The 24,804-nt window shown below is 39.3% G+C and overlaps 1 protein-coding gene across 1 annotated transcript in view; it reads right to left on the reverse strand.

Moving 5' to 3' along the window:
- The window catches only part of nAChRbeta2 (nicotinic acetylcholine receptor beta2), a 264,693-nt gene that overhangs the window by 72,716 nt on the left and 167,173 nt on the right, over positions 1 to 24,804 (reverse strand). The window contains exon 10 of the mRNA XM_083140885.1: positions 7,127 to 7,248. Coding sequence (XP_082997011.1) covers positions 7,127 to 7,248 — 122 coding nt within the window. The remainder of the gene's footprint in view (positions 1 to 7,126; positions 7,249 to 24,804) is intronic.

Below are 24,804 nucleotides of genomic sequence, written 5' to 3' on the forward strand. Positions count from 1 at the left end.
CCATGATTTGTTTATGAAATATGTACCACAGAGAGCGAAAATAAATTGGAGAAGAAAAATAGCGTGATGGTCTAAATATGGGCTATGACATGAGGTCTAATGTTGAGATCACATTTTCAAAAAATATTTGGATCTTTTTCTTAATTTCGATTTTTCCCATTCCGCGTGATTTTCAAAACAACAGATTATTCATAAATATGAATTTTATAATGTTTTAGCGATGAATGACTGTGTTTTTTTTAAAATTTTAATTGCTTTTTGTGATATTGCCACTAGCAGCCTATATTTAGACCACAATTTTGAAATACATAATTTTACCATTTCTTGGAAATTGCTTTTTCTTTAAAAAATGGATACCTTCTGTACATTTAAGTATATATTTCATGGATATGCATTTTAAAGGCAGGGGCTTGATATATTAATTTGTTCCCTCCGAAAATGACAAAATAAAAAGGGGGCCCATATTTAGATCTTTTCCACTGGTTGAACAAGAATCACACGAACGGGAAATTTTCAGTTACTTATGGTAGAGCAAGAATCACACGAACGGGAAATAATTTTCAGTCATTTATGTAGCGGAAGAATGACCCAAACGGTATTTTTTAGCCGTCTGTAGTAGCGCCAGAATTACGCGAATGGAAAAAAATATGCGATTAATTCAAGCATATTTTTTAAAAAGTGCTCAATGTGTGAAAATTCATTGATTTTTTCAGAATAGGTGCGAATATTTACAAGTTCTTCGACAAGAGACGGTGGCTCCTGACTGAAAAAATACACTAGATAGATCGGAGAGCAAGCTCCTGTTGACCCGTGGAGTAACACGTGACTTCGTTCGAACTTCGTGAGAAAGAATTCCGTCCTTTAACTAAGGCCGAAGTTTGACCAGGCGCCTGTGGACCCCAAGGGAATTCGCCACTTCGATTTCCGATCTGCCCAGGGCCACCGGAGCCAAGATAATGAAAGTTTTCCTCCGTCAACACCGCTCCCGTTGCAGAAGGAGCCAAAGTGATTTCGCGGGAAACATTTTTGGCGGGCTAGAGTGAAAATGTTTACACCGTCTCTTGAAACTAATAGTATTTTTTTTTTTTTGCGAGTATGTTTGGATCTGGGCAACACGTTAGAATGGCAATATGCTTTCATATGTATCCTGAAGTCATATTAATGGATACTAGCATTCCAAGGACATGCGGGTGAAAGGAACACAACCTCTATTCCACGTAAAAAAAACGCTGACTGCAATGGCAGGCCAACGAGGCTCTGGCGCACTGGACCTACAGCCAGTATAAGTCTCTGTACGGCTGTGTGTTGTCCTTTGTTTTGTCCTTGTATGTGCTGAGTGCCCCTGCACAGCCTCAGGTTTTAACCTGGTTATGAAGATTTTATGTCTGAGAGACAGATGTTTGATTTTTATTATGGTAAGGAGGTTGGCTTCGTATTATGTGACGGGTACAAATAGCCCAAGTGCTGACGTATACAGAATTTGAATTTCAATCAATCACTCAATTCAAGGATATGCGGGAGGTGGGGGTACAAACATTTTTATTACAGTGATGCAGTTATTTGTAGTGTCTCAGTTATAAGTTACTAGTTCCATTACTTAGATAAAATATTTACATAACTATGTGGAATAAACCACTAACATATGTAAGAAAAAGTGATAAAGTTACGGTTACCCACTTCAAACAGTGTCCGAGTTACGGTTACCCGCTTCAGAAAGTGTCAGAGTTACGGTTACCTGCTTCAAAAGTGTCAGAGTTACGGTTACCCGCTTCAAAAAGTGTCAGAGTTACGGTTACCTGCTTCAAAAAGTGTCAGAGTTACTGTTACCTGCTTCTAAAAGTGTCCGAGTTATGGTTACCTGCTTCTAAAAGTGTGCGAGTTACGGTTACCCGCTTCAAAAAGTGTCAGAGTTACGGTTACCCGCTTCAAAAAGTGTCAGAGTTACGGTTACCTGCTTCAAAAAGTGTCAGAGATACAGTTACCCGCTTCAAAAAGTGTCCGAGTTACGGTTACCTGCTTCAAAAAGTGTGCGAGTTACGGTTACCCGCTTCAAAAAGTGTGCGAGTTACGGTTACCCGCTTCAAAAAGTGTCAGAGTTACTGTTACCTGCTTCTAAAAGTGTCCGAGTTACGGTTACCTGCTTCTAAAAGTGTGCGAGTTACGGTTACCCGCTTCAAAAAGTGTCAGAGTTACGGTTACCCGCTTCAAAAAGTGTCAGAGTTACGGTTACCTGCTTCAAAAAGTATCAGAGTTACGGTTACCTGCTTCAAAAAGTGTCAGAGTTACGGTTACCTGCTTCTAAAAGTGTGCGAGTTACGGTTACCTGCTTCAAAAAGTGTCAGAGATACAGTTACCCGCTTCAAAAAGTGTCCGAGTTACGGTTACCTGCTTCAAAAAGTATCAGAGTTACGGTTACCTGCTTCTAAAAGTGTCCGAGTTACGGTTACCTGCTTCTAAAAGTGTCCGAGTTACGGTTACCCACTTCAAAAAGACACAGATTTAGGGTTACCCAATTCAAAGAGAGACCGATTTAGAGTTATCCACTTAAAAAAATGACAGAGTTACGGTTACCCGCTTCAAAAAGTGTCAGAGTTACGGTTACCCGCTTCAAAAAGTGTCAAAGTTACGGTTACCTGCTTCAAAAAGTGTCAGAGTTACGGTTACCTGCTTCTAAAAGTGTCTGAGTTACGGTTACCCGCTTCAAAAAGACACAGATTTAGGGTTACCCACTTCAAAGAGAGACCGATTTAGAATTATCCACTTCAAAAAATGACAGAGTTAAGGTTACCCACTTCAAAAAGTAGCAGATTTAGGGTTACCCACTTCAAAGAGAGGCCGATTTAGAGTTATCCACTTCAAAAAATGACAGAGTTAAGGCTACCCACTTCAAAAAGTAACTATTTACAGTTACCTTGTACAACAATGATTCGAAGAATACCGTTCCAAGGCCGTCACTTTACGCGGCCTTTCAATTAGCATGCTAAAATTGCCATGATATTCATTCTATCCGCAGCACAGAGAGCTGACGACATAAATGAGCGTTTAAGAAAATTAACAGGCACACTCAAATTTTAACAGTAGAATATTGTAAATTTTACGGTCACTTCTACACTCTGTCCCGGGAATCTCTGGAGCAAGCGAGCGAAATCAAGTCTCTGCGCAAGTAGTGACTTGAGAGAGCTCGACCAATGAACGCGTAAGAAAGGAAGTGAGCGCATGGAGTGGAAAACGCAGCTACAGCTACAAGTCGTCTGCAGCAGCACGCACTGCTTCGTCCACTTGCTTTCTGCCCTTTTCTATCGTTATGCGCCGCCTTGCTCCACAGATTCCCCAGAAACCGTTACTTTCAACAGCGTTGCTTGTAACTCGTTGCTTCGATCATCGAAAGTTTACCTATACCAAAACTTGACGCTAAACACCAATAAAGTTTATCTTGCCTATTCTCGCCCAATCCCCTACAACAGTCTTCCTCGCGCTAATATGAAATTCAAGACGCTGAAGATTTTAGAAAAATTACGTCCAGGCAGATGCTCGTCGCAGATGAGTTCTTTTCATCAATTTCTCCTCCGGACAGTGATTGATTATGGCCGCTCCTAATAACCCATGGAAGAGGCGTAATGATCGGATTTCCGGCGCTTAGTCTTATTTAATTAGGGAAGACTGACGTCCCGAGGAGTGTGGCGGGATTATGTTACTTGGCAGCCAGAAGGGTCCAGATTTCTGACAGGACTCTTAGGTACGTCTTCCTCTGATTGACCATGGAGACTGGCGTTGTGATCAAAGAGTAAAGGTTAGATTCAGCGCTTTCTATTCAGGTGTGCCTAGCCCACCGAGTTACAGTTACCCACTTCAAATAGTAATAGAGTTGCAGTTACCCACTTCAAAAAGAAGCAGAGTTTCAGATACCCACTTCAAAAAGTAGCAGAGTTGCAGTTGTCCACTTCAAACGGTAGCAGAGTTGCAGTTGTCCACTTCAAACAGTAGCAGAGTTGCAGTTGCCCACTTCAAACAGTAGCAGAGTTGCAGTTGCCCACTTCAAAGAGTAGCAGAGTTGCAGTTGCCCACTTCAAACAGTAGCAGAGTTGCAGTTGCCCACTTCAAACAGTTGCAGAGTTGCAGTTGTCCACTTCAAACAGTAGCAGAGTTGCAGTTGTCCACTTCAAACAGTAGCAGAGTTGCAGTTGCCCACTTCAAACAGTAGCAGAGTTGCAGTTGCCCACTTCAAACAGTTGCAGAGTTGCAGTTGTCCACTTCAAACAGTAGCAGAGTTGCAGTTGTCCACTTCAAACGGTAGCAGAGTTGCAGTTGCCCACTTCAAACAGTAGCAGAGTTGCAGTTGCCCACTTCAAAAAGTAGCAGAGTTGCAGTTGTCCACTTCAAACGGTAGCAGAGTTGCAGTTGTCCACTTCAAACAGTAGCAGAGTTGCAGTTGTCCACTTCAAACAGTAGCAGAGTTGCAGTTGCCCACTTCAAACAGTAGCAGAGTTGCAGTTGCCCACTTCAAAGAGTAGCAGAGTTGCAGTTGTCCACTTCAAACAGTAGCAGAGTTGCAGTTGCCCACTTCAAACAGTTGCAGTTGTACACTTCAAACAGTAGCAGAGTTGCAGTTGTCCACTTCAAACAATTGCAGTTGTACACTTCAAACAGTAGCAGAGTTGCAGTTGTCCACTTCAAACAGTAGCAGAGTTGCAGTTGTCCACTTCAAACAGTAGCAGAGTTGCAGTTGCCCACTTCAAAGAGTAGCAGAGTTGCACTTGCCCACTTCAAAAAGTAGCAGAGTTGCAGTTGCCCACTTCAAACAGTAGCAGAGTTGCAGTTGCCCACTTCAAACAGTAGCAGAGTTCCAGTTGCCCACTTCAAAAAGTAGCAGAGTTGCAGTCGCCCACTTCAAAAAGTAGCAGAGTTGCAGTTGCCCACTTCACTTTTCCCAGCCAAATAGCTTACATTGGAAATATTCAGAATTGTTTACGGTAAGAGATTGAATCACGCTGTCTATTATAACATGATATATTTGGTTTTTCGTGCGACGGTCTGGAGACACCCAGGTCTCCTTTTTTATGTATTCTCGTGGGAGCCAAATACTTTTAATTACCAATTCCTTACTGCTTGCAAAGTCTATCAATCTCATTCCGTTATCATTGCTTACTTCATGTAAACTTTCTTTCCCAATTATACTTCTATACATGTCTTCTCTTCCTATTTTGGCGTTTAAGTCCCCTAGTATGATTTTTACATCGTGCCTTTGTACATGATTTATTTCTTCTTCTAATTTTGAGTAAAAAGCATCTTTCTCATCCTCCTCTGCTTCTTCTGTGGGGGCATATACATTAAATATTGTATTCTTGAAGAATTTTGCTCTAATTCTGACTGAGCACATCCTATCATTGATTGCTGTAAAGTTAATAATACTTGGTTTAATAGGCTTTTGGATTAGGAACCCTGTACCATTATTACCAGTTTCTCTTCCACTATATATCAGTATGTGATTCCCAGACGTTATCATTCTTTTTCCTTTCCAGCGTGTTTCTTGTAATGCTACCACTTTCACTCCATACTTTTCTATTTCTTCTCTTATTTCTCTCAGAGTATAAAAGAGTATATAGAACTTGCTCAAGATAGGGAAACGTGGAAGGCCTGTGTTGCTGCAGCCATGAACCTTCGGGTTTAAGAAGGCTAGAGAGTTAGTTAGTTAGTTAGTTTCTCTCAGCTTTCCTGGTCTCTTCAATGTTCTCACATTCCAAGTTGAAAGCTTTATATCGGTTTTCCTTCTCATTAACCTTTTTCTTCACCGGATCTCCTCCGAGGCAATCTTGTGGTATCCGTAACAAGTTCTTTTAACAGGGTAGGAGAGTTAACCCTACGTCCAATCCCCAACCTGGAGGACCAGGATTTCTTCAAGGTTTACTCCTCTAGATAAGTTGGTTTTACTTCGCCTTCAGAGCCCTTCCTGCCCCTTTGTTTTTCTGTCAGGGTATCCTTCCCTTAGCCTTTGGGGATCCCTCCCCTCCCTGCAAGGCAGCAGGGTCTGTGCTTATTTAATGGCGGCACTTCTTCGCCATGTCACAGTGCTGTCTTTGGGCATTTCTGGGTTTTAAATGGGTTTGATCCTGCCACAGATCACTCTCTCCAGACCCTGATAGCACTGCCGCCTCGGTCCGGGACTGGTTATTTGGCTATGCCTTATTCGCAGCTAACCATCATATCTGATGGCCATTCGCTATCCGCCACCTGCGACCCGCCCAGTATCTGAGGCTCGTTTCGGAAAAAAGCTCAACAAAGCTTCTACCGCTGGGGAAATATCCAACTGGTATAGATCAATTCCTGAGGTGGCACTGTTTTCATTGGAATTTCCATAGTTCCTGAGTTGTGAAGTGCTGAATCGGGAATAAATCTTTCTTTCAAACAAGAGCTCCCAACTGGGTAGCTTATCATAGGGAATTCTAAAGCTGAACAAAGCATAATCACATAAGAACATTCATACACATATTTGCATATTACCAAAGGTTGGATCCCCCCAAAAAGAAATCCTGGATACGTCCCTGGCCGTAAGCTCAGAAACTATAAAAGCAAAAATATGAAATTTGGTAAATTTGATTTGACATGACATTTCGACCGACAAATTCATTTGTTTGACCGAGGCATTATTGAAGTATGATCAAGAACATCTAGAGGTAGCAATATAAAATTTGGTTGACTGAAAGCACTCTGTCGATTTATTTACGCGAATCCAACAATAGAAGATCAACAATCGATACCACTTTTATCGATATCTCTAATATAAATAAAGTTACATATGACATTTAATAGACCGAGAGCTACAAAATGCCAACTTTACATGTTTGTAAATATTCTTGATTCGATACCAAGTCAATAACCACTCAACAAATAACAGAATGTCGAGTTATGATCAGTAATTATGCTTATAGAGCAAAATGCAGCTTCAACTTGTTTTATAACGGAACGAAATAGAACGAAACTGATCGATTCTGTGTAAATGTTTTAAAGCCTGAAGCTTACCGACAATGGACAACAATAGAGCTTATCAGTTTCTGCCCTATATCCCTTATCTATTATGTAACACTTAATATTTTTTTAAAAAAAACAACAACAATTGAATGTTACTTACTTCGTTGTCCTTGTCGGCGTCCATGATGTGTTGAGCAATGAACCTCACTCCTTGAAGTGCCGAGAGGAGGTCAGGTGACAGCTGCCTAGGCACACCATTCTCACCGCCATTCATGTCTGTAACTATACAAAGAAATAATACGTTAGTGATAAAATTGCATTATATAGCATAGTTATGTCCTGTTGTATGGAAGAGGAAGATTGTTTTTTGCTAATTTAGAGAAGAAAATTATCATGATTAGACTAAGATGGGGCAATTTTAAACCAAGATTTGAAGAACATAAGCGTTTGGTGTGCTTCAAATGGGTTAGTAATAAATTCAAACAAATCAATATTTACAATCATCGGAACAGGCAGTCTCTTGAAACATATTGACATCAATGGATGCGAAGTAATTCTTCACACACAGCGTATTAAATTTTCTCAAACAGTAAAAAACCTAGGACTGATCATGAACCAGCGGCTCTATTGGTCTGAGCACGTGATACAACAATGTGGCAAGGCGTATTTAATATTAAAAAGCCCCTATCTTCTGGTAGACTTCCTCTCGCCTAAGATAAAATTAAACCTAGTGCAGTCTCTTATCTTCCCTCTTTTTGACTATTGTGATGTAGTTTACGGGCTCAGAATAACAAGAAAGCTTGCAATAAAAATACAAAAAGTTCAAAACGCATGCATTAGATATGTATATAGAACAAAAAAGCGTGAACATATTCTCCCTGTGCTTAATTAGCACGGAATCCTTTCCATGGCACGACGGAGAAAACTGCACTTGTTTTGTACACTGCACAACATAATTAATAGCAAAAGCCCAAACTACAGTGAGTCACATAATTATTCGGACACACAGTAAATTTCTAACGTTTAAGAGCGAGAAGGGAGTGAAATCTGTGTACAGCGTTGAAGTTTATTTTCCTTTAAAAAATGTCATGTTTAGCACAAAATTGGACGATAAAAAGTTAAAAAACGAACATCAGCAACAATATAACGAAGGATGAATCCCTACCGTTGCAAAAATAGTGCCACAAAATTATTCGGAGACATAGTAAATGTTAACATAAGTTTGCGATACAGTGACAATTTCGATTTATGAATTGATTGATACTCTGTTCATATATATTAACGCTGGTTTCCTGTAGGTTTCTGTAGCAATTACGATCGCGTTTTGTTTAACAAAGTTGTGATATAAGAACATTTTCTATGTAGAAATGGCGCGAAGAGGAAAGGAAAGTTCATTGAACAACGTCAGTTAGTGATATGGCACCACGCTAAGGGTAAAACTTACCGTGCAATTACCTCAATGTTGAAAATGAAAAAAAGTACAGTTGCAGATATTATTAAGCGATTTAAAGATGAAGACAGGATCGAGTCCCACGGTCATACAGGGAGACCAAGAATTTTTTCCCCCAGAGAAGAGACAGTAATCGTGAGGAAAATTTAAAAAAACAAAACAAAGATGAGTGCTCCAATGGTGTGTGCTGAGGTAGCTGAGGAGTGTGGAAAGCATAGTCATCCTGAAACTATACGAAGAGTGCTCAGAAGGGCAAACTATCATGGCCGTGTAGCCAGGAGAAAGCCATTTGTAAGTAAGCCAAACAGGACAAAAAGACTGGTGTTCGCAAAGGAACACTTAGGAAAGGATCAGACATGGTGGAATCAGGTAATTATCACTGACGAGAGCAAATTCAATATTTGTGAGTCAGATGGGAGGATAACAGTGTGGCGTAAACCAAATGAGGAGCTCCGAGGGAAAAAATTGCAAGCAACAGTAGAGCACGGGGGTGGTCACGTAATGGTTTGGGGCTGCATGTCGGCCCAAGGCGTTGGTAAATTGGCTTTCATCGAACAGACAATGGACAGGTACCGTTACCTTGACATTCTGAAGTAAAATCTAAAGACTAGTGCTGAAATGATGGGCATTCTCTGTAACTTTATGTTTTATCAAGATAATGACCCGAAGAACACTTCCCGCGTAGTACAAGAATGGTTATTGTACAACTGCCCAAAAGTGCCCCATCCTCCACCGCAGTCTCCAGACTTGAACGTCATTGAGCACTTCTGGTGTAAGTTGGAAAAAGAAGTGAGGAAAACACCTATAACCTCGAAGGCAGACCTCAAGGAGAGACTTCAACATGAATGGGCCAACATATCGCCAGTGTATACCAGAAAATTTGTAGAAAGTATGTCAAATCCTTTATCCGAGGTGTTAAAAATGAAAGGGATGCCTACCAGATACTGACATTTCTGTTCGTTGCTTTTCAAGCGTGTTTTCCTGTTTCTCCTTCCATGTGTCCGAATAATTTTGTTTAACCCACAAAAAATGTTTGTTTTGTTTAATGAAAATATTTTACTAATATATTATATTAAACATAATTGAAGATAATTAACAGTGTGCTCATATTGAGTTTTATTTGTTAAATAAATATTAAACATTTATCATCGGATTATATCACGACTACGTCAGTAAATATTCAGAAACCTTATCTGTCCGAATAATTATGTGACTCACCGTACCTCTTTTCGAAATTAAACTTCAGAAGCAAAACTCATTCGCATTCAACCCGGAACGCTGTCAGCTTCAGCTTACCTCGTTGCAGAACTTCAGCTTATCAGGCCTTTTTCAGTTACACAGCACCCAAGGTCTAGAATGCACTACCAAATCTAACCAAAAATCAAAACTTCAGACATTTTCGCGATATGCTCCGTGAATCACTGATCAACAATCAGAAGCAAGGTAAATCAACATATGAATAATTAAAAATACTGTGAGTTGCCAGAATTTATTTTTATCTTACTATTGACACGTTCTTTAGTCAAAACAACATGATTTAATTAAAAGAGCAAATAATAAGTTCACATGAAAAACTCGAAAGCATTCGCGTGATGCCTCTCAGGGTATGGGGTAATAACACTCTGTTAGTTCGTCAAATAAAAATCAAAGTTAAGTTTGCACTAAGAAAAAGAAAGTCGATTTTACTTCTTTGCAAACTAAATACTTATATGCCTAACATATAATCCATTTCACTCAAAGAAATTAAACTTCTTATAATTCAACTTGATCACTCTATTCAAAAACCGAGCCCGAACTTCTAAGTCAAGACAAAACACACTCGTAATTGCCATGGTAACAGCCCTTGCAAGATAAGTATATACAGGTAAGTCACTATCCTGACATTATCAGCGATAGGTAAATTACAGAAATTAAGATTAAAGAACAATAAACATTTGTACAAGAGAAAAGGTAATTAATAACAATAAATATTAGTTAAATGGGAAAGGAAGTGTCACTTTCAACTTTCTCGACTTCTTTACTTTATTATCTAAATCACTGCTAATATTGTTCCATTATATATGATTTTATTTCTATTGTATTTTATTGTACTTTCTTGTTTAACTTCTTTGTAATCTTGAATTTTATTTTAATTTTAATTTGTACTTTTTGGGGTTAGGTGGTACACCAGCAACAGCTGAACCTCGCCCAGCAATAAAGTCAATTCAATTCAATTGTTTAATAAGTCTTTCATTCATGGGGAATAAAAGTGAACATTGACGTTAGAACTATCGATAATCGTGCAGAACTTCGATATTAATTCCTACTTTTATTTTAGCTACGCTGTGATGTGATTGATTCATTGATTGATTTGGTTTATTTTGCTCAGCTTTTCTGCCACTTTTGGCTAATCGCGAAGATGAGAATGAGTGATGATATAATGAAATTGATGAAGGAACACTTACAAAGAATCCCCATGCCCAGGCTGGAACTTAAAACTGGAACCTCTGGCATCGCAGAGCGCTGTGAATTAGTGATGTGATAAACTGTTATTGTGCTACTTGACAATCACAGTTATTTAAACAGTTGAATCACTGACATCACATGTCTGTCTGAAGAGTACCTTTGCTTCTGTACGCATCAACACAATTGGGAGACTTCTTTGAAGTAACACAAGGAGATGGACTGGTCCCGCTCATCTTCAACCTGATGTTGGAATACGTTATCAGGCAGCTAAGAATTGATAGAAGGTCTAAATATGGGCGAAGGTTTAAATATGAATTTTGGAGTTATCAGCGCTCTCGGGTGCTGCAGCCAGGCAGAGGCTATTGGAACTGGTTATCTGTCAAGGACAAAGGTTGCGGCGCCAATTCGCAAGAGAAAGTAGTGGTTAGTTTCGGCCTTGGACTCTGTTATAGAATTGCGACCTCCGAAAACTTTTTGCTGGTATGTTTTAACTCAGCGTTTTCTGAATTTTCATCTGCTTTGTATAGGTTATGATATTAGCGGTACATAAAACAAATGTGGGCTTTTATAATGCCATGATTTGTTTGTGAAATATGTACCACAGAGAGCGAAAATAAATTGAAGAAGAAAAATAGCGTGATGGTTTAAATATTGGCTATGACATGAGGTCTAATGTTGAGATCACATTTTCAACAAATACTTGCATGTTTTTCTTTATTTCGATTTTTTCCATTCCGCGTGATTTTCAAAACAACAGATTATTTATAAATATGACTTCTATATTGTTTTTTTTAAATTTTAATTGCTTTTTCTGATATTGCCACTAGTAGCCCATATTTAGACTACAATTTTGAAATACATCATTTCACTATTTTTTGGAAATTGCTTTTTTTTTTAAAAAAATGGAGACCTTCTATACTTTAACATGCTATTACATTTAAGTATATATTTCATAGATGTGCATTTAAAGGCAGGTGCTTGATATATTATTTTTTCCTCCGAAAATGACAACATAAAAAGGGGGCCCATATTTAGTCCTTTTCCTCTACCAGAGGCACTCTACAATACAAATCTACACAAATAGTTGGATATGCAGACGACATTTACATTACGGGCAGATTACTAAGAAGAGTAAAGAAAGTATTTAAGCACCTGAATGAGGAAGGCAAGAAAGTTGGACTAAAAATAAACGAGAATAAGGAAGATGCTAATCCAGTCAAGAAGAAGAAGAAAAAACTGAACAGAACATGGAAATAGAAAACCTTAACATCGAAATGACCAACAACTGCTCATACCTAGGTACAAACCTAAACAATAAAAATGAAGAAATAGGAGAAATCCAAGCACGTATTCAAACAGGAAACAAGGCCTACTTCTGGACATTACCTATAATCAAATGTAGAGATGTCAATTGGAGAGCTCGAGTGATGCTATACAAAACACTCATTCGTAGTTTTGTAGTAAATGGATGTGATGCATGGACTCTTATGGAACAAGCTAACAATCTCGACGCATTTAAGCGTAAAATCCCTCGAAGGATCTTTGGCCCTATTCAGTCACAAGGAGTGTGGATAATTAGATATAATGACGAAATTTACAAACTTTATAAGGAAGTACCTCACTCCATATACATAAGAATAAAAAGACTAAGCTGGGGTAGCCATGTAGCTAGAATGGATGAGCACCGGATCCCGAAGAAGATGTTAGGAGGAAACATGGGAGGAAGAAGACCTGCAGAAAGACCAAGGATCAGATGCGAGGATAATATCCAGAAGGACGCACATTCCAGCCTTCACATCAGAAACTGTAGAAGAGCATCCCAAGACAGGACGTTCTGGAGGAAGAAAGTTGGGGAGGCCATGGCCCGAAAACGAGCCGAAGCGCCATAGGTATCCGGGACCATGTCCATCAGTTGCCTCTTATCTCATCCGCTTTTCGGAGAGCAGTTACAGACGAACGGCTAGCGATAGCTTTAGAACCTAGGAAATATACCGTCACAGTGACTGTTATGACGTCACGTCTTGTGCAAGCTACGCTAACAGCGGTACACAGAACCAGCTTAATCTATTCACATCAGTGGCGTAGCGTGATTCTATGAAAGGTGTAAGGCTTCCTTAGATAAACCTGATCTGAATATTGGATAAAGAAAACCCAAAGATATCTTAACTAAATAGAATCTATTTGAATGTAAGTCATGCATGGGCATACTCAATTTCAAACATAAAATGCACACACTCTATGTTAACAATAATAGCATATGTATGTATTACTTAATGAAAATTCTCATTTATACTGTAACTCGATCCGACGATCCTTTAGTCTGAACACCTCCATCACTTCGTCGTAGAATCGGGAGTTTCTGGTCAATTTCTTTAGCAGCTCCTTTTCAGTGGATATCAGTCCCATGTCAGATTTCCTTGCCTGAGTCTGTTTGCTGCTTTGGAATGTATGAATCCTCTTCAGTGCAGAAAACGACCTTTCCACCGACGAGCTTGAGGCAGGAACAGTGAGGAAGAATTCTGTTAGTTTGTACACTTGTTCAACAGCTTCATTCAAATGGGTAGTACGTAAGTTGCAAGTACTCATGAAATTCAAACACACTCTTTACTCCATATTCGGCTTCAGAATAAATTACCTATAACTCAACTTTCAACTGGTAGCAATTGACAAATTTCGCATACAGCTTAGTTAAGCACACAAACTCTTCTTCTGGAAAGGCCATGTCATATTTTTATTCTTATTATTCTTTTTCTTTCACTAAAAAGCCATTTGTGGGAAATGCGTAAGATACAATTTGCAAATGGAAATGCATTCGAAAATATTACTCATTATCATGGTTACGATATTTGCGCACATTTTGAAAAGCATATCAAGCAACTTAGACAAAGGAAAAGGTAAAAAAAATCTGTAAATCGTAACGCTAAGTATTACGCGCATGCTTTTAACATTACGGGCAACTGGGACACACGCGCCTAACTTTGCGGGCGCTGCCGGATCTAGAATTGCCAGACATTCCTCTTTTATCTTTAACTTCGCTGCTTCTAATGAAGGTAATATCCAACATTAAACCATCTCTTTGTGAACTTAATAGTTAGTTTACACATTTAAAATGACACCAGTTTTGTTAGCTACACCGCCCGTCAAGCATTGTTGAAACAACACGGGAGTCGATTTTCTTGGTTAGCTTTTGACCGTGCCAACAGACGCAGCGGGGCTCGCCAGATAGCACCCACTCGTAATGCGCATTACAGTGCGTGAGAATTGGGGCGCCCTGTCATTGGTTGAGAAGATACTACGTAAGCAAACACACCCGCCATGGGCGAGTTCAAATCATTTCTTCCATTCACCCGCATGTAAGTCCTCTGAAGAAGCCTTACAGAGAAACAACTCGAATCAAAACAAGTCCTCAATTGTTTCGTTAAAAGTTCTACTTGAAGTCTGATATTGCTATGTGTGTTCAAGCGATAAATACGGGAATGAAATACGTTTTCTTCAATAATTTCAGCTTGTAAGGTGGACTTACAAGCCTTGCGTGGACACTACGCCGCTGATTCACATGCTCATTTTGGCTATTAGGTGCATACATGAGTACATTAGGCAGGCCAGGTTTGGTGCTGTTGCTAGGCGTAGTTTAGTTATCCTGCTTCACGAGAGATGTCAGCACTGAACTAATATGAGAAAATCCTAATTATTGTGCTCAGTTTTGTAAGAAACGTTTCTGAGTTTAAATTACAATTGGCCAATTCACTGAAGTCATGAGTACAGTAGAATTAGTCGAAAGAAAAATAACAGTAAATGCAGTCAACACGGCTTGAGTCACATTTCCGATTTTGATTTACAAATCACAGAAGTGAAATATCAGATCGGTGACAACAACAAAATAAACATTTAAATCCAACAACACAATATTCGATAATGTCATAAGGACATGAAATTGTGCAATATTATCAGATAATATTATAAGCTTTCTGAATGTTTAAATGCTATTTATTAACCCTCATCTTGGTCTTATTTATTCTTTGACCATACCTTAATAGCACATTAAGTATAGAATTGCTCATTAGTGACGTAATAAAAACATTGAGAAGGATAATATTTTCGCAGAAGTCGGAAATTAATGGATTCATGAGATAGAAAGGAGATATCATAACAATACGAGAAATAAAATTCAACTTGGCCCAGAATGAAGGACATTAAATTTTTGATTGCTTGATGATGTCTTGCAACGTCCTTGGGTTAGCAAAAATGGTCGTTATAGTACGGTTTATGCTGTTTTCAAAACTTAAGACAAATTGGATGGCTTTGGCAACCGGTTTTTTTCAGATTGCAAGATGATTTCGTGTGGAAATGGCCCCAATCCTGCAGTGGTATTGAAAAAAAAAGAAGAAAAAAAGCGTATCGTTGTATTTGATGATTAGGCTGTTGTTGGTCTTTTATTTGATGAAAAGAATGAGTATTTGATTTTGCCAGACTAATTAAGGATTTGCAATCATAAACTATAAGCCTAGACTTTGGGGGAGGGGGAGAAGGCACTTTCTCCCCCCAGTAACCAGAGTTACCAGCATTATTTTATATGGAAAATAAACATTTCGAAAAAAAAAATCGTCTCTAACAAGGAAACATGACGAAATGGAACTGAAGGTTTTGAATAAACTTATATCATTCAATTCAGCGTCCAAACATATGTAAATCCATTAATCCATTTCGTAAGGCACTACCCTTCCACGTAGTACATCCTGGACTGTATGTTGGAGACTAACAAGGCTTGTGTTGTGTTTTGTACAGCGTGATTCATCTCTTTCATCTTATTACTATTCGTCCGCATCTTCGCGATTAGGCACACGTGGCAGTAAGCGAAGTAAAAAAAGTCAGATCAATCATATGCCTTAGGATCTATTTCTTGTCGGCCTTCGTGCGGAAATGGTTAGCACAGACGGCAGTGGTTCCCGTGTTCGAATCTCGGCTTGGGCATGGGTGTTCCTTGTGAGTGTCCCTTCAATTTCATCATATCATCACTCATCCCCATCGTCGCGATTAGTCAAAAGTTGAAGGAAAGCGACGCTAAACAACAAACATTGAATCATATCTACTTCTCCTTCATTTTTTTCTATCCTCTCTCTCTCTCTCTCTCTCTCTCTCTCTCTCTCTCTCTGGTAGATATATTTTTTTCTATTCTCCAAATTCTTCTATATTGTCTTGCATAGGGATGGCCACAAGTTCCGGTCCGGATAAAGGATATCCAGATTTCAAATCAGGGGTGCCCATCCCCCCCAAGGCCCATGACGCGCTCCCCGAAAAGGTAGAACATCCCCCCCCCCCGTTTATGCCGAATTAATTACTCAAATTATTTTGTCAGGAAAAATTTTGCGGAATAATATAATACCAGAGGTGCAACCACGAATTTTTGTCTGGGGGGGGCAAGTACTTGGATAAACGTACCAATGATAATAATAATAATGACATTATTATTATTATTACTAATAATAGTAGTAGTTATTATCCTCATGAATTACGATTAAAGGGGGTAGTAGTCTGTAGTAAAGAATTTGTTTTGAACAAGCGATTTGAAATATTTTTTCAACACCGTCAATTTCACATTAGCTAATAATGGAAATCAAGCAAACGAACTGTATTTTTCAATGGCAGAAAATGAATGATAAATGCATTCCAAAGATATGTGTAACTTTCATGTACAACATATGTTTTACACATATGCAACATGGAGCGACATAAAATAAGAAAATACATATGGAACAAGCTGAGACTAAATTGTGTACGTATTTAAAGCTTATTCAATACACAACACATATTATTTAAATACATTACATTAGAGAAAAGAAGGATCCTGCGAGCGAAGCGAGCAAGAAAATTTTTAGATCCAATTTTTGCAATTGAAAACAATATTGATTTAATAGGGCGCAAATAATTTCACTGGACGCCATGGCATTCTCTCTTTTACAACTTTTTTTTAGATCATTCGGCACCCATGGTCGACTCCCGCCGCCCCTAGCTACAGCTCTGAACTTGGTGAAAACGAGAAAAGCAGATAATGCGAGGCAAGTAAGCAAGAAAATTTTACAAAATTATTTTCATTTGCATAAAATTTGAAATCAAAGGGGGGTAATTGCTCCTCTGTGCCCCACTGCAGGTGCCCTTGGCTATCAATGTTTGTCCCCGCTTGCACCCCTAGAATTGACTTCCGTCAAAGGTTGGGGGGGCAATGACTCCCCTGCCCCCCTGTGGTTGCGTCACTGTATAATACAGACATATTTAAGCAATATATATTTACTTTAGATACTTTAGGCTCACTGACATTGTTAGTCAACCTTATTCTGACAGTTTGTCTGCTCGACTAAACTTGTATTAATGCGAATACCACGCCCCCTTCCATCCAAACCGATTCTAAAAGTATAAGAGGTGGTGTTTCATTTCAACCCTATCGCCGCGATCACCCACAGGTAGATAGAAAAACTATACATAATAACCAAAATCAAAAATCAATAACAAGTCAATCAAACGATACAATCCCCCCCATTTTTGTGTGAAGATATATAGAATTGGTATAAAATTCTGTTCCCCCCAAAAAATTCCCATGACGCAGGCGCGTCATAACCCACCCCTGTGGGCACCCCAGTTTCAAATTATCCGATATCCGTTTCGGATATCTTAATATCCGAAGACTTTGGATATCAGGATAGAACAGATATTATGAAGGATTTGTGGAAACGTACAGTGAAATAAAAGAATATGTGGATAGCCAGAAAAACTGATAAACTATAAAACTGCCCGGATAATGCATACATTCGCATATCAGGACATTTAGGATAATCCGAATATCCGAAAAAATCGGATATCCGGATATGAGAATATCCGATATCCGGACTTGACCATCCCTCGAACTTCTCTCTCTTTCTCCCTTAGGCTAAAAAAAAGTAAAATGCACTATATTTATGCATATACGCGTATAACGTGAAGGTTGTTAAACTTATATCCAGAAGAAAACTATGGTGTGTGTTATATATGAAATAATTTCGACAACTACATGAAACCACATGTAAACGGATATTTTCCACTATTTTGTACCTTCTATGAGAACATTTTCACCGAGCAAAGTTGCAGTGTTCTAACGGGAGATCGAGTGGCCATCTACCGTCACACGGGAGCCGTAACGTCGGTATTTGTTGCGCGTGGAAAAATAACCCTTAACAATCGTTTCCAACGTATGAAACTCTCATGAACAGACGTAGATCATGTTTCTTTCAATTTAAAATACTAACTTAAAAGCACGATGAGGGCCTAATATCAGTTACAATTGGAAGAAAATGTTGCTAAACTGAAAAATAACATCGAAAAGTACACCGGAAAATCTAGGTCCCTAGCTTATGAATGACGGTGGACAAGTACTAACGCCTCTGGTACACCAAGCCTCAAAGAAGAATCTATTGGAAACACGTTATTGGTCCATAAACGCAGAGAGGAAAGAGTGAAAAATGCATCACGTTACGTCCGCCCAAATCCTGCCTTCTCATTGGACGCCCATAATTCCACCTGCGGGCGACTTTGATTTTGCGGATTGGTCGGCTCGGATTTCCATTCGAGCTCCGTAAGCTTATTAGGGGCCATCGAGGATTCGGGTTACTACTGTCCGCCGTCAATCCGGGCATGAGGAATTATGTATTCGCGCTAGGAAGGAGCTTTGCAGGTGAGTTTTCCATACCGCTTCATGGTGGTCTTTGGGCTGCGAAGAGACTGGCGCGGTTTATCTCCAGTTAGGAGCTGTTTTCGCTTTATTTTGATTGACGTACGTGATGCTAATTATCCCTTTCCAATATGCTACCACGTCGAACACCACAATGAATCATCACGCTTGATTTTTTTGGTACAAGGGAGATTTAAAATGCATGGCTGGTTTATCTGCTTTCACGCTTGTGAAGAGAGATCCGGCAGGGGAGAGGAGCATTTCAAAAGCGGTTGTAGTAGGGGGTAACGCTGAATTTAGCACGTAAATACTCATAAACAAGAGATTGTGAGAATTTTTGAGTGCTGTATAGAGGACTGAGTCTAAATCACTGGCACAGCCGACAACTCCTATGTGATTCACATATCCATTCCAGCTATTTGTCCTCTTACATCTGTGTCGCTTTTCATCCACATTTGGCTTATCGATAAGCATGAACATTATCCCTAGGGAACGGATTTTAAGGTGCAGCACCTTTACACAAATATAGCTGTTTTCTTACCGATCGTTTGAGATACGTATTTCAGGACATGAAATCAAAATGAACACACTTTGTTGCACCTTTTGGAACATTTTTGAGAGATTAGCACATTTATCCCTTATTTACCCCTCATTTTGATGCTTCAAAACCTTTCTCCTTCCATTTCTTTCAAGCTTTGTTGAAAAATTGGACAGAGGAAAATGAATTTCACCTTTCTTGAGCAGCTACATAAAATCCTATAGTCTCATTTTGTAGAGCAGAACGAGAGCTGTAAAATGGTATAATATAATCATTGCAGCTCCAATTGTTTCCAAGATAATGTAGCAAAACCCGCGAGAAGAAACGCGAACTTCAACAAAACCTACTCGACAGAACCACAGTTCTCTACGCGGTCCGCGCTCATTATATACACAGTTCTCTATGCGGTCCGCGCGCATTATATTTCTTAGCTGTACGGTAAGGCAACATTCACATCACGTGTGCTGACGTCACACGATATGTAACCTCGAGGGCTCGTGTCCGGGCAAGAAAATCCGCTCGACCACTTGGTCTCTCGTAGCGAGGCGATACACTTGGGGAAACATCCATAGCAGTTAAGTATAATAACTAAACCGTGAATTATTCAAGTTAATTAGCCTATCTAATCCGAGTTAGTGTTCATATCGGCCACATAGGGCTCGTACTTAAAAATGGGGAGCTATTGCTTTTTAAACATTCATAGCTACACTTTCTATGGCCAAGGTTCTTTGTGATTGAAGTAAAGAATTAGGTTCGTGCTATAACCATTTGATGTGCACACGAGTGGACAACACAAAACTGCTTGTTATTAACTTGTTTCTAATTTAAACGTTAGTGTCATATTTATTGGAATTCTTGTTAATTGTAGTTTCAAATTGTTGCACTGCTTAAACTTGGAATTGAAAGGATTTCGTGTGTGTAATTGAGCAAAATATTTGCTCATAACTACTAATTATCTACTTAGGTCAATAGCTATCACTACACGTGTAGTTTTATGGCTCGAGAAAAATAGGTATCCAGTTGAGCTATGTAATGCGTGGTAAGACATTCGTACGTAACCTGCCTCCCACATAGAGGCGAATTACGTCAGGGAGTCACAACATGGCTGGATGAAAATGATGCAACGGAGATTAGCAAAAGCAATACCCTAGCTTAATATGCTAGGAATCGAACCCGGGCCCCTATCGACTGGTCCACCGTAACTCCTTCTTTGGGCCTGAGTTTGGAAGGATTTGATTTGTTATTTAACACCACTTATTTTTACCCTTTTGGCTAATCGCGAGGATGAATAGAGATAAGGTGGAATGGATGAAGGGACACTCACAAAGAACGACGTTGCCCAGGCCTGGATTCGAACACGGCACCCCTGGCGTCGTAGCGCGCTGTGGTAATCACTCCATCACAGAGGTCGGCGAATGTTGTAAGAAGCAACTGTGACTAAAATTAATAAAGCATCAGAGAAGGGGCAAAATGCAGTTGAGAAACCTCAAAAATTAATTTAAAACACAATTAAAACTCAAAAAATATTAAGAAATAACCAATAACTGCAAAATGTAATGCACTACAAAATACAATCAATGTGTCCTACTTTTAACTAAAAGAATATCGAGAAAAAAAGTTTTTAAGTCCACATTATGCACGGATAGACTAATCGAGACTGGTGCTACAGTGGGATCACAATCACTACGGACATCCACCGGGTATCGAACTCGGGACCCCTTGTTTACAAGGCGATTACGTTACTACTGGGAGGCTGATTGTAGAATATTTTACCTAGCCTTCAAGATCACAAACGAGTTGACCTCAATCCCACCACTCATTCACTGACATAAACGACTCAACAACGCAGATTATTCAATACCTAGTTTAGAAAAAACTTGCATCAGGCAAGATTGTCATATGCATAACAAGATGCAGTCCAGAGATTACATAAACAGTCATGGTTGTTCTAATGAAATGTTTATAAGGGTAACACTGTCATGTGTACCACGTATGTTGTTGATCATGGAAACGGACATTGCTATGGAACTCAAAGAAAGATTATTTTAACTCCAAAAACTAAGGTGAGTCATACCTGAATTATCGTATTGAAAAATATGAGCGTCATAATTTATTACAGACCCAAGATAGATATTTGCGAGGAATGACAAAAAAACAATTATTTTCATATTATATTTTAAAATGCAAAAATGAGAAAAGTAGTAAATATTGCTTTCGCCATTTGGTGTTGCTATTGAATACTCAGGTTACTATTACGAAAATAGACAAAAATAGTTTAAGTATTTATACAATTATACAGAGCATTCCCTGATATTCGCTACGAGACTCGGCGGCAAGCGGCCCGGCATCAGCGCTTGTCTTTCTCTGTGAACGGGTCCGCGACAGTCGCACGCTACAGTCTGTTTTTTTCGCTCTCCCTGCCTTCGCTCTCTTTCCCTTTCTGTTGACGTTGCAGACTGACGCCAGTATAATCCTCCCTGGGAGTTGTGTTGTGTCGTGTCCGTGTGTTGAAGATTGTGGCTTAGTATGGCACCACAAAAGTTTACATTACAACAAAGGATTTATCTTGTCGAGTGTTACTTCGGAAAGAGGAATTGTGGAGAAGTGCGAAGACGTTTTGCAACGAAATTTCCTGGTGTTCCCGTTCCACATAGAACCACTATATTAAACCTCGTAAAAACCTCGTAAAAAAGTTTAGAGTAACAGGGTCAGTTCTCAATAAAAGTGGAAAGAAAAATGGGGGAATAAAGTATACATAGACAATCCGCACACCATCCGTGAGTTCAAGGAGAGTATTGTACGAGAATTACAGTAGACGAACTTGCACGTGTAAATGCCAATTTCCTTCGGAGATGCCAGGAATGTATTGCAGCAGAGGGACATCATTTTCAACACCTTCTGTAGTCAAGGTTAGTATACAATATGGAAACTGTAATTTGAATAGCAGACTCTACCGACTGTCGCGGACCCGTTCACCGGGAAAGACAAGCGCTGATGCCGGGCCGCTGGCCGCCAAGTCTTGTAGCGAATGTCAGGGAATGCTCTGTAGATGGCGTAAATACTCGTTCCCTTTCCTCCAACAATATATGTTGACATTTTCAGAGACAAAGAACATCGAGGAACCAAAAGCGTGACCGAAGTTCACATCAAAAGTGTGCGAATCTTTATTACTGTTTAAACACTGAGTACACATTAATGAACGAAACATGTTGTTGTTGATTCGCTTATTTACTTCACTTTTCTGCAACTTTTGGCGAAGATGATGATGAATGATATTAATAAAATTAATGAAGGGGCATTCAGGAAACACATAGGCCGAAATTCGAACCCGGGACACCTGAACAAAATATGTCAAATTCAATCCCATTACACAATTATATTCCTTAGTAGCTCTGTACAGAAAATGTTCATGTGGTTCTCCACAGCTTCAAAAAAGTATACATATGTACAATATTTGTTTATTTTTTTCCAATGGCGTCGAGATGTCTCAGGATTAGACCTGTCCATTTTCTTGGATAAAGCCACGTGATGTCGATGCAGGCGGATTTAGAACATTCAACTCCATCACGTTTCCATAGAAACCGTAAATCCTGTCGAACCTCGCACTCCAATTTCTCTAGTTTTCATGTAAAAATCAAAACGCATTCCCTTTTTATCCATGGATATGGATTGAAGGAGTTATTTTTGTTCGAATGTTACGTTTGTTGCATTCCGACGAGTTTGTTTCCAGACTTGGTTAACGAGGATTGTTGGAACGCACCGACTCCAAACTCGGATATTTGTGGTTTATTGTTGAATTGGTCCCAGGTGCTTGTGTACTGAATGTGACAATAAAACACTGATTGATTGTAGTTTCTAGCCGTTTGCTTGAAATCTAGTATTACAAACGGGGATATTTATCTTGATATAAGTTTCATGCCTTCTGCTATCGTTTAGTGTGTGTGTGCGCGCATGCGTATAATATTAAGTTTATGTGTAATTTTCTATTTCATTTCTTAAATTTTATATGGTGTGTGTGATTGCATTATTACACCCCTACTTGCATATATCCTGTTCCGATCGAGTTGAAAATTGGCTGGTATTCTGTTGCTTGGGAATCATTTCGTTTTCATGGTTGGCATCGCTGCTGTGAAGATCACATTGTTGTGCCATGGCTGATGTGAGAGGACCTATACTCTATCCCCGGAATCTGTGGAGCAGGGCCGCGCATAGCGGCAAAGAAGGGGAGGAATCGAGTGGGCAAAGCGAAGTAGTACGCTTATGATAAACGCAATAACAAGCCAACTTCAAGCCCCCCTCCCCTCCCGAAATACCAAGTACTAAAATGAAATAGCGTTTTTTTAATATAATTTGTTGTATAATTGAATGTTACTCATTTCCGCCGAACTTACTAGACAACTGAACCTAACATTTGTTTTATTTAATAAATATTCAATTCTTTATCTTTATGACATTAATTTCATTGCCACAGAAGTTTTTTTATGCAAATTTTGGTGATCTTAACTGCACGTTAGCTAGATAAGTGTCGCCATATCTTTATACTATCTTTCATGTAATACTAACAATACTACTGTATATTAATTAACTTACATATTATGAATAGACCTATAAATTATTTTAACGTGTTAGTTTAAACATTTATATTATTCTGAGACATTTGGTTCGGACCCCCCCCCCCCCCAAAGAAATATATGTTCAGATACGTGCCTGAAGTGTGGGGTTATTTTTATGTGAGACACCCTGTATTATTTGGTAGATCTATAAGTGCAACAAATTTTGTCGTTTGGATAGTAAAAGGCGATGAGGACGAATACGTCGTCACCAAGGTTGTTACTTTTCTTTAGTTTTTGTTGATCGGTGCCGTGAAATCAATATGAACGTAATTGTGGAGACAGTGAAACTTTAAGTTGTTCTTCTCAAAATCGGAAGACTCAGAAAGTCAAGAGAAAAATCCAGGTTGAAAAGGTGTCGAAGAGACAAACTACTCGAGAACACTTGAAAGAATAAAGTATTTAGTGTGAACCGTCACTGAAGAAAGTTGTTGACATGGAAAGAAAACTGAACGAATACAGCCTTAAGAAATAAGATTACAAGTGAGGCTGAGTAGACCCAGAAGTACAATAATTTCTATTGACTTAAAATCCATTCACTTCAAAACTGGAGCAACTTTAATATGCTTTACAGTTATGGTGTACTCCTCTAGAGATGCTCAGTACTTAAATTTCCAATTGTTTTGTTACGGATCTTATCTTGCCGAATGGTTTCGACATTTTCGGGTGTTGTGCTCGTTGAAGGTTGTCCTGATCTCTCGTCCTCTTCCAGTGATGTTCTTCCACTCTTGAAGCGCGCGTGCCACTCAAAACAACCCGCACGACTCATTGCAGCATCGCCGTACACTTGCCGAATCGTGTCGAGCGTCTCTGTGGCGGATTTGCCCAGTTTCACACAGAATTTCACGTTCGCACGTTGTTCTAACTTCCTGTCCATGATGAAATCGCAGACGTGCTAACGCACGTGGTCAGAAGAGCAACATCTGCACAGCTCACGATGTACACAGGACGATGTCTCTTGGCACACTGACTTATGAAGGTTGGTGCTCCCTGTGGCTGTGCGTGCAGCCTTGCGCTGCCATCTGTTGGCGTGTTACAGAACTAGCCTCGAAACTTTTTGATACGTCCTCGTATATAAGAACAAAAATTTAACGTT

This window comes from Lepisma saccharinum, chromosome 19, assembly GCF_977018435.1.
Source record: "Lepisma saccharinum chromosome 19, izLepSacc3.1, whole genome shotgun sequence".
Taxonomy (NCBI): Eukaryota; Metazoa; Arthropoda; class Insecta; order Zygentoma; family Lepismatidae; genus Lepisma; species Lepisma saccharinum.